At 37.8% G+C, this 10,337-nt stretch overlaps 2 protein-coding genes across 7 annotated transcripts; both read left to right on the forward strand.

The window, feature by feature from the left end:
* The first annotated feature begins 632 nt into the window (after positions 1-632).
* On the forward strand, positions 633-6,596 carry LOC100250030 (glutamate receptor 3.4). 5 transcript variants are annotated; one of them, XM_010659002.3, is made up of 7 exons: positions 633-693; positions 1,426-1,800; positions 2,921-4,260; positions 4,576-4,853; positions 5,078-5,109; positions 5,225-5,634; positions 5,854-6,596. In XM_010659002.3, exons 2-7 carry the CDS (start codon positions 1,497-1,499, stop codon positions 6,262-6,264), a joined length of 2,775 nt encoding a protein of 924 aa, XP_010657304.1. In that variant the 5' UTR covers positions 633-693; positions 1,426-1,496; the 3' UTR covers positions 6,265-6,596. The 5 variants fall into 5 exon arrangements, with proteins under 5 accessions (XP_010657304.1, XP_002273744.3, XP_010657305.1 ...); XM_002273708.5 differs by lacking the exon at positions 633-693 and adding an exon at positions 716-950; XM_010659003.3 differs by lacking the exon at positions 633-693 and adding an exon at positions 756-950 and having other exon boundaries at positions 5,810-6,596.
* A 1,374-nt stretch (positions 6,597-7,970) lies between these two features.
* LOC100244716 (septum-promoting GTP-binding protein 1) lies at positions 7,971-9,954 on the forward strand. 2 transcript variants are annotated; one of them, XM_002279725.4, is made up of 6 exons: positions 7,971-8,560; positions 8,645-8,765; positions 8,908-9,004; positions 9,086-9,125; positions 9,213-9,296; positions 9,502-9,954. In XM_002279725.4, the coding sequence occupies exons 1-6, from the start codon at positions 8,195-8,197 to the stop codon at positions 9,664-9,666; spliced, it is 873 nt and encodes a 290-aa protein (XP_002279761.1). In that variant the 5' UTR covers positions 7,971-8,194; the 3' UTR covers positions 9,667-9,954. The 2 variants fall into 2 exon arrangements, with proteins under 2 accessions (XP_002279761.1, XP_059597205.1); XM_059741222.1 differs by having other exon boundaries at positions 7,978-8,560; positions 9,086-9,954.
* Positions 9,955-10,337: the final 383 nt, after the last annotated feature.

A 10,337-nucleotide genomic window follows, 5' to 3' on the forward strand; every position in this document is an offset into this window, starting at 1 on the left:
ATGGAGGGGGCACCATCCTGGTAGAGACCGTACACCTTGTATATGCTGACGTAGTACGTAAAAGAATCAGATTAAAGCAGTGATGCTGATATTCATATTCCTTGATTATCCCCCAGCCCACATTCAAGGAAAGATGGTCCATACAAATAAACTGACCATCTAAATTCAAAATAAACACTATGCTCGTATTCTATTCTATGAATTATGCCATAAAACACATCAACCGAGTGTCAAATTGGGCCCCCACAGAGAAGCAGTCGAAAGCAAAAACTTGGTCCCACATCGGATTCCATACTCTCTGTTGTCCCTCTCTCCAATTCCAAGTTTAGCGACTACACATACTAATTTCCAGCCGTTGGACTAGAATACAATTACATCGTCTGGAGATTATTGCTTGATTGATATATATCAGATGTCGGAGTTGAGTACCATCCGAAAAGCACAAGCTAAATTGCATGAATTTGAGGTGATTAGGCGGGACCCATGATAGTCTTTTGCTAATGTAGCATATTCTTTAGAGGCTGGGCCAATGACCCTTTTCTAATTTTTTTTTTATTTTTTTAAAATTTGCTTTTAGTTATAAAATCATAAAATATATTTATATACATAATTTTTTACTAACAGGGAGAATCCACATGTTTCACGCTAGACTCCTTTGGGCCCTCTCTGTGTGATGACAACTCCTGATGAGAGGTATGTGATCCAATCTCCCTAGATTTTTTTCCAGCTTTCCAGTTGACATGGGTTTTGGTCCATATTTTATTTGTAGGGGGAAAAAAAAAAATACAGTTTAGGGGTTCTCACTTCCCATAGTGTTCTAAAGGGGGAAAAAGAAGGATTCTTTACTGAGATTGCAAGAATTTTTGAGATCTCTAGTTTGGGCTGTTGAGTGTGGAGTGCAGGATTGTACGGGAGGCTTTATCTATATATGGAGTTGATGCCATCTTAGGGTGAGTGATACTCTCTCCAGGCTGCCTGCCTCTGGGTATCGCTTTTATTATTGTTTTTTTTTTTTTTTCAGAAAATTATTATTAATCCATGCATGTCGGTTGTTTGGTACACAGTTGATTCTTGGTTTTACAACTTGGGTTTTCTATTTATTTATTTAGGGTTGTTTGTGTGTTTTTATTTTACTTCTTATTGTATGGCTTGCTGAGGTAAACTACACTGATGGGCATTTTGAAAATTGAAATCTGAGGGAGTTTTTGATATCCCGATGTTCAATCTTCTTGTTGTGCTTCTTCTGCTGATTTCGCATATGGGTATCAGTATATGGTGCCCAAGGTCTTATAGCCTAGATTTTAGGTCCATATTATTGGATATTTGGCTGTTATCTGGTGTTGAATCTTCATCTTCTGGGTATCATCCTGAATTTGATTTGGGTTGCTGAGTTTTAAGAGAATTCATGTTTTTGACACTCTACAGGTTGCTTAGTTTCTCGAGTCAATGCTGGTGTGAACTGAAGGTTTGACCTATAAGTGCAAGCTTTCTTGGACATGGAAGTGAACTTGACTGCTGGGTCTGGTCGGGTTTTCATGGCAGGAGTGCTGCTGCTGATTTTTTGTATTTGGGTGCCCATACTGGGTAGGGCTCAAAATGCCAGTGTTTCTTCTTCAGCTGCAAATGTTGTGAATATTGGTGCCGTGTTTACTTTGAATTCATTCATTGGAAGAGCGGCACAGCCGGCGATTTTAGCTGCAATTGATGATGTTAACTCTGATTCGAGCATTCTTGAAGGGAGGAAACTGAACGTTATTTTTCAGGATACAAATTGCAGTGGATTTCTTGGAACAGTGGAAGGTATTTTCCTGAAAGTCAAAGCTTATGTTAATCGAGATCCTTTTTTTTTTTGTTAGGTCATTGATTCTCCCATCCCTAATTTTGATAGGGGGGGGACACCCATTGTTTTGGGAGCATTTAAAAACTAAAGATGCCCATAATTCTATGAAGAAAAAAAAAACTGGGTGTGAAGGAAAACTTCTACAATTTGCATCTGATATTCTTGTGTATTGTTCTTGTTGAGCTTGCAGTTTCTTTTTCCTTTTTTATTTTAACAGTAAAACACTCATGCATTATGCACTTCTGTTGGGCATACTGTTTGAGCTTCAAATTCCATATAATTGCTTACTTTTCTATGAATCATGATTTTTTATAATCTAGTTTCAGAACTAGCCCTCCTTTGCGTATACTGTCAAAAATTTCTGAACAAGTATTAATTGTCTAGCAGCATCAAACCTTAGAGAACGAGAAACCACATGACTTATTACTATTTGTTTTGCAATTTTCCTTAAAATCTGAATGTTGAACTTATCTGTAAGCTATTATTTGTTTTTGTTTACGTGGTCTGGTGTATTAAACTCCTCCTGCTCCAGTGGCATTGCATGTGCACTGTAGTTGCTTTGATGTTGCATATCCATGGCATTGATCTTTGATGCCTGAAAAAGTGTCTGATGGTTGTGTCTGTAGCTGTGAGGTGGGGAATTATTAGAATGAAGTAGAAGCAGATTAGAAATTGGTTCCATAAAGTGAAAGAACAATTATCTGTTAAACTCAGCCTGAATTTCATAGAGATGCCAAAGTAGCAAAACAATAAGGAAATTTTTGGATAAAGAAAAGGAAAATACAGAGACAGAGGTTGAACTGATCAATTCTCCTGAAATCAACAAGCAGCTAATTTAATTGACTCAAAGACATTAACGAGGAGGATTCATGCTTCTTAATAGAGACCATTTATTCATCATTTTAATTGTCTTCAGCTATCACTGGTAAGACCTTGCCTCAGAATATACAAAAAGCAAACTGAACTGAGTTATGACCTTAGGAGACTAATAAAATAGGATAGAATACAGAATGATTTCTGGCTGCTGCTGTCAAAACATCTCTCATAAAAGTTTTGACATGGGTGTTCTTACTTGTGTAGCATTGCAGCTGATGGAGAAAGATGTGGTTGCCATAATCGGCCCACAATCATCTGGAATAGCTCATGTTATGTCCCATGTCGTAAATGAATTTCACATACCACTTCTGTCCTTTGGGGCGACAGATCCCACCCTCTCTGCACTGCAGTTCCCGTATTTCCTCCGCACTACACAGAGTGACTATTACCAAATGTATGCAATTGCTGATTTGGTTGATTTTTTTGAATGGAGAGAAGTAATTGCAATTTTTGTAGATGATGATTATGGAAGAAATGGGATTTCAGTATTGGGTGATGCCCTTGCTAAGAAGCGTGCCAAGATTTCTTATAAGGCTGCCTTCACACCTGGAGCCACCAAGAATGAAATCAGTGACTTGTTGGCTGGAGTGAACCTAATGGAATCTCGAGTTTTCGTTGTACATGTTAATCCTGACTCTGGCCTGTATATTTTCTCTGTTGCAAAGGTTCTTGGAATGTTGAACAATGGTTATGTTTGGATTGCCACAGACTGGCTTCCTTCTGTTTTAGATTCATCAGAAACGGTTGATCCTGATCAAATGAATCAATTACAAGGAGTTGTTGCACTTCGCCATCACATCCCTGATTCTGATCGCAAAAAGAGTTTTACATCTAGGTGGAACAAGTTGAAGAACAAGGGGATTTCCGGCCTGAACTCTTATGCTTTCTATGCTTATGATTCTGTTTCATTAGTTGCACATGCTCTTGATGTTTTTTTCAAAGAAGGTGGAAATATTTCTTTCTCTAGTGACCCAAAGTTGCACGACACAAATGGAAGCAAACTACAATTATCTACACTCCATACTTTTGATGGTGGCCAGAAATTACTCCAAACCCTAATTACAACAAACTTTACAGGTCTGAGTGGTCAGATTCAATTTGATTTGGAGAAGAATCTAATTCACCCAGCATATGATGTTCTCAACATTGGTGGAACTGGATTCCGCAGAATAGGTTATTGGTCAAATTATTCTGGTCTCTCAGTCATCACTCCAGAAATCTTATATACGAGGCCTCCAAACACTTCTTCTAGCAATCATCATCTTTACAGTGTTATATGGCCTGGTGAAATTACAGCAAAGCCTCGGGGATGGGTGTTCCCTAATAATGGGAAGCCACTGCGAATTGGGGTGCCTGACCGAGTAAGTTTTAAAGATTTTGTGGCGAGAGACAAGGGGCCCCTTGGGGTCAGAGGATATTGCATTGATATCTTTGAAGCTGCAGTAAACTTGCTGCCTTACGCAGTTCCACACACATATATGCTATATGGCAATGGTTTGAGAAATCCTAGCTACGATGATCTTGTGTCTCAGGTTGTGGGAAATGTGAGTATATTCTTTTGAATGCATAATGTGTGTGTATATATATATATATATATATATATATGGCAATGACCTAATTTATTCCTGAATAGAATATGGACTGACTAACTTAGAGAACAAGCTGCAATATCAATATTAAATGGTGTTTGTGTGTGTGTGTGAGACAGAGATATGCAGACTTGAACCAGGGAACTGTTTGGGTAGTTTTATGGTATTCTGATAGAGTTGGTTCAGGGTGGAAGGTTTTCAAAGCTCTGCATTGGTGTCTAAGTTCTTGTCATTATCTTGATTTGCCTCTTCTTTTATTTTATTTTTCAGAAATTTGATGCTGCTGTTGGGGACATCACAATTGTTACAAATAGAACAAGGATAGTGGATTTTACCCAGCCTTTCATGGAATCTGGACTCGTCATAGTTGCTACGGTGAAAGAGACAAAATCTAGCCCTTGGGCTTTCCTCAAGCCATTCACCGTGCAAATGTGGTGTGTTACTGGTGCCTTCTTTATTTTTGTAGGAGCAGTTGTTTGGATTCTTGAGCATCGTATAAATCAAGAATTCCGTGGTCCACCAAGCCAGCAACTCATTACCATCTTTTGGTTAGTATGCCCTAACTCATTGAAAGCGCTCTGATCTTAATAGCATCTGAACATGTCTCTCAGGCACATGATGTAAAAGCCCTTCGGTGTCTGGCTGTTGTCTTAGCACTTATGCAACTTTCTAGGGGTTGTGAAGGCCAGGACCCTGTTTTAGCATCTTTGGCTCTACATACTCTGGTTGCAATATTGAAGTAATTCCACTGAAATTGTTTTTGATCTTGCAGGTTCAGTTTCTCCACAATGTTTTTCTCACACAGTAAGTAAATCATGCCTGATATTTTTATATTTTCTTCTTTAATTACCATTAGTGGGTTAGTTACTGGGTTATAGTTGAAACTCCTGACAACGTTTGCTACTTGGACCGAGTGCAGGAGAGAACACAGTGAGCACCCTTGGACGTCTGGTGCTGATCATATGGTTATTTGTAGTGTTAATCATCAACTCAAGCTACACAGCTAGTTTGACATCAATCCTCACAGTACAGCAGCTGACATCACGGATTGAAGGAATTGATAGCTTGATCTCGAGTAATGATAAAATTGGAGTTCAAGATGGGTCCTTTGCATGGAATTATTTGATTGAAGAGCTCAACATACCAGTGTCTAGGCTTGTCCATTTAAAAGATCAGGAGGAATATGCTGATGCCCTCCGGTTGGGACCAAAAGAAGGTGGGGTAGCTGCCATTGTTGATGAGCTTCCTTACATTCAGGTCTTCTTGGCCAAACTGAACTGCGCCTTCAGGATTGTTGGACAGGAGTTTACAAAAAGTGGGTGGGGATTCGTAAGTGTCTGAACTCTCTTTTAACTCAAAAGGCTGTCCTGAACTTCTGATTAGCTAAGATTTCAAAATATGATTGTAGGCATAAAAGGAAACATGTGGGCTGGATCTAATTCAATCTCATGCTAAACCTGATATTGATCTTCAATCAAACTGATTTTATGATGGACAATAACAGGAAACTCCAAGATAATCTCATGTTCAATTTCCTTCTTGACTCAGGCATTCCAAAGGGATTCTCCTCTTGCAGTTGACTTGTCAACCGCCATTCTTCAGCTCTCAGAGAATGGTGAACTCCAAAGAATCCATGATAAATGGCTATCAAATAAGGAGTGCTCCTCGCAACTCAGCCAAGTTGATGAAAACCGACTCTCACTCTCAAGCTTCTGGGGCCTATTTCTCATTTCTGGCATTGCATGCTTTGTAGCTCTCACCGTATTCTTCTTTAGGACCTTTTGTCAATACCGCAGATATGGCCCAGAGGAGAAGGAGGAGGATGACAACGAGATTGATAGTCCAAGGCGGCCTCCCCGCCCTGGCTGCCTGGTTTTTATTGACAAGAAAGAAGAAGAGATCAAGGAGGCTCTTAAGCGGAAGGATTCAAAGCAACGGGCTAGCAATTCAACTCCTTAGAGTTAGAGCTACTGATAACTAATGTTCAATTCAAATTCCCGTATACTAAATTATCTGCTCCTTTCCTTCTATACCAAAGGTTAGGCAGATAGAATCAAATAGCTATTTGCCTGGCTTTCTCATAGAAATTCAGAAGGCTTTTTGCTGGTTATATGCTATATATCTGCATAACACAATGCTCTCTGTTCTACCTTTTTTTTTCTTTTTTTGGTCCTATTTATTTTTTTCCAAAGGAAGGGAGCATGTATTTCAAGATGTAGATAGTTCTTTGTAGTTTGTATGTGATCTTCATGGAGGAAAATGATGTTATAAAGAGCATTTCTTTGGCTAAAGATCTCCTTGATTCGCCACCATGATTGTAGTATTAATATGCTCAATAGAGACGATTTCATTATGAACTCTCTTTTACAACTAAATACTTCATATCAATATGCTTGGTGAATCATAATACAACGTCATTATGATGTAACCTTGAAACACAAATTTTCGATCATATTGCATGACATGTGGCTTCATAGTATGATACATATTTCGCCTTAATATATATATATATATATATATATATATATATATATATATATATATATATATATATATATATATATAAATATTTATTTTTTATTTAGTCATTATATAAAAGATATGATAATTAAAATTAATTAATTAATTTATAATAGTTTCATTCTTATTAATTTATGATATCTATATATATTTATCAAATATCAAAATTAAAGTTGGCTGTGTGGAACCTTCAAAGGTCCTGGGTTGAATCCCTTTTAGCATGCTGGACTAGAACTGGTGGGCTATGTGGGCTGGGAATTAGGCCCAATCAGTCGAGGGTTCAATCCCTTTCAGCGTGCTGGGCTGGAAGGGGTGGGCTATGTGGCCCATCAAAGGATCAACTTCATAAAGCCATGAACTTCAAAAAATGGAATCAAAATAATTAAAAATAAAATAATTCATGTGAAATGTCCCACAATTTTTAAACACCAACCTCTTTATTTTATTAAAATTCATCAATTTAATTTGTGAGGTGGAGATATTTTATCATACCCAATCAAGATTCTATTAATATTAAATTCAAACTCTGTTGGGTGGGTTGTAGACTTTTTAAGGGCATGTGTCAACTTCTTCATGGCTTATTTTCCCACCCACTGGCCCACCAGAGAATATCGACATCAATCATCACAACAAGATGCATTGACAGCCGTCCGATCCAAATACGTGTCACATGATGATAATAATGGATAGTTGTTTGCCTAAAACGGCGTCGTTTCGATCCAATCATGAATTATTTGATCCACCGTCTAGTCTTCACTTTTGACTTCCTTGGCTTTGATCCAATCTCTTTCTGTCACGTGCCTGATCCACCCCTTTATGATATTAATATTTATTCTAAAATGTAAAAAATATCTTATTCAAATCAATGGAATCAAAATAATTTACAATATTGTCTCAATTTATCCCAAATTTTTTGAAGTCATTTAGTTTTACTTATGACAAAGTTTTAGGATATTAATTTGGTACTTATCAAACTCTCGATCTGTATAATAAAGTTTAAATCTTTGAATAAGGTATCCAAAAATGAGATGAAAGTATAAAAATATGAAATTAAGCGGATTTAAAAAATTATTTTACAAAAATGTATGAATAATTGGATGATTTGAATCAAATAGAAAAAGGAGAGGTTATGGACAAAATAGAAGTTGAAATGAAAGCCACAGAAAAACAATGGAGATAAGGGCCACAAACTAGTCAACTGTCCAAATAATGGACACAAAAAACCCAGGTTCATAGGAAAAAGGCAGTTGAATCTATAAATTTATATAGAAAAATTCTAAATATTACCCACAACGCTTTGAAATATGAGCTCTCAAAGCGCTTTCTGCCGTTTCCATGGCCATTACTCTTCTCCAAGGCCATCCTTAGTATGATTAAACTTTCCCGGAAAGTTTTTTACGTCAAACTCAGACGTAGACTCCTATGTCGCGTTTCCCTCCTCGGCCGATGCCTCATGCGCCTCTGGGATCGATTTCTCCTCATTTCTAGGCCCAAATCCATTAAGTATAAACAGTTGCTGAGAGCAACTACCTTTGCTGCTAAGCCTGTTCCTTCTGCTACCACTCCTGCTTTTCCTCCTCCTCCTCCTCCTCCTCCTCCTCTTCCTCCTCCAGCTCTGCAGTCTTCAGGGGAGGCTGGTTTTGCAAGGTGTCGTGAGCGTGATAAGGACTCGGATTTGGTTGCTTTGAAGATCAGTCTTCTGGGTGATTGCCAGATTGGAAAAACAAGTTTTGTGGTGGGTACATGTTGATTAACATTTTTTTTTGGCTACCAAACAGGCTTCTTGTTTACTACTGATATCTTTGTTCGAAAATTGAAGATTAAGTATGTAGGAAACGAGAAAGAACAAGGAGACATTCAGACGTCAGGGATAAATTTGATGGACAAAACTCTTTATGTTGGAGGTGCAAGGATTTCTTATAGTATCTGGGAAGTAGGAGGTACATATAACTCTCTCTCTCTATCTCTTTGATTTTTCACAGCTTTGGGCTAGTTTGATGGCTTCATGCTCTTAAAGATCTTAGAAAGTATAATGGGGGTTTTGTTCATTTATCGAAATTACAAGTTCATTGATTTGTTTAGGTGATGAAAAAGCTCATAATCACATTCCAATGGCTTGTAAAGACTCAGTAGCAATCCTGTACATGTTTGATCTTACTAGCAGGTGTACCTTGAATAGGTATAAGTTTTCCCAACTAAAATTTTCAATTTTATTCTCTCTTTTTCTCTCTGGATTCTGATTTCTGCGGTGTAATTGCAGTGTCATCAGTTGGTATCACCAAGCAAGGAAATGGAATCAGGTACTCACATTTGATTCTCTCCTATGTTTTAGCAGTTCATTTCGTCTTACATTTTTCTCTCTTTCTCGGCTTTTCTTGTTGCTACAGAATGCCATTCCAGTGCTGATTGGAACCAAGTTTGACGATTTCATCCAACTTCCCATTGACCTGCAATGGACAGTTGCAAGTCAGGTAAATTTTTCCACCTCAATTCATAATTTTAAAGTTGTGATGACCATTGAACCTAACGTGGGTGGTTGGGAGTCGGTCATTACAAATGGTATGACATAGGTCTTTATTTGCTTGACTTAGGTGGGCCCCTTGCTCTTCTAAACATATAGACGCATTTTAAAGTCATAAGGAGAAAGAGTTATTACATGTACCTTGTTTTTGGCAGGCAAGAGCGTACGCTAAGGCCCTAAATGCAACGCTCTTCTTCTCGAGCGCAACCTACAACATAAACGTGAACAAGATCTTCAAATTCATCACAGCAAAACTCTTCAACTTGCCATGGACTGTGGAGAGAAATCTGACAGTTGGAGAGCCCATGATCGATTTCTAGAGAGCTGATAAATTGTGCTGCAGCAGCATCTGCAGAATGTCAAGTTGTACATTGAAGAGATCTGCAGTATCAGAAGAAAATAGCTAAATAGTCTTATTGGATGTTGGCCAGTAGATGATGAAGGGTATATGCATATGATCTATTGACAGTTTCAGTTCATGGTTTTGTTTGGAGTGCAGTGGAGAGGAAGGAGAGGCGAATGCGCCCCCATATCTCCATGGATATTTAACATTTGTAGGGAAGTAAATTGAGTTCATGAACCGAGATAAAAGGGTTGAACTTTTCAAATATGCTAGCCTATGTCCTCAATAATTTTTCTCAATAATTCTTCAATATTGATCAATTTTACAAACTGAGAATGGGAAAAAGGAAAGGAAAATGTGGGTGTTGTTTGGGTAGCATTTTGGAAGTGTTTTTGTTGCTTTGAGGAAAGAAAATCAAAGCAATTTCTTTAATGCTAATTGCCCCATTTATCATAATCTATTTAAATATTATTTATTTTAAATAATACATTAGAAAATTGGAGAGAGACTTTTGGCTGTACGAATGGGCCTCAAATTGATGGGTTCCTTGTGGAACATACCATAACCTTCCTTCTCTTATCCTTAGGATTGGGCTTTTAGATTGGACAAAATTAGGTGGTGAGAAAGGGTCAGCCCAAAAGTTATTTT

This window comes from Vitis vinifera, chromosome 12 (assembly GCF_030704535.1).
Source record: "Vitis vinifera cultivar Pinot Noir 40024 chromosome 12, ASM3070453v1".
NCBI lineage: Eukaryota > Viridiplantae > Streptophyta > Magnoliopsida > Vitales > Vitaceae > Vitis > Vitis vinifera.

Coding starts and splice junctions, on each gene's coding strand:
- LOC100250030 (XM_010659002.3), top strand. CDS start 1,497: ATGGAAGTGAACTTGACTGCTGGGTCTGGTCGGGTTTTCATGGCAGGA. Junction 4,261..4,575: donor TGTCTCAGGTTGTGGGAAAT/GTGAGTATATTC, acceptor TTTATTTTTCAG/AAATTTGATGCTGCTGTTGG. Junction 4,854..5,077: donor CAACTCATTACCATCTTTTG/GTTAGTATGCCC, acceptor TTGATCTTGCAG/GTTCAGTTTCTCCACAATGT.
- LOC100244716 (XM_059741222.1), top strand. CDS start 8,195: ATGATTAAACTTTCCCGGAAAGTTTTTTACGTCAAACTCAGACGTAGA. Junction 8,561..8,644: donor TTGGAAAAACAAGTTTTGTG/GTGGGTACATGT, acceptor CGAAAATTGAAG/ATTAAGTATGTAGGAAACGA. Junction 8,766..8,907: donor TAGTATCTGGGAAGTAGGAG/GTACATATAACT, acceptor TGATTTGTTTAG/GTGATGAAAAAGCTCATAAT.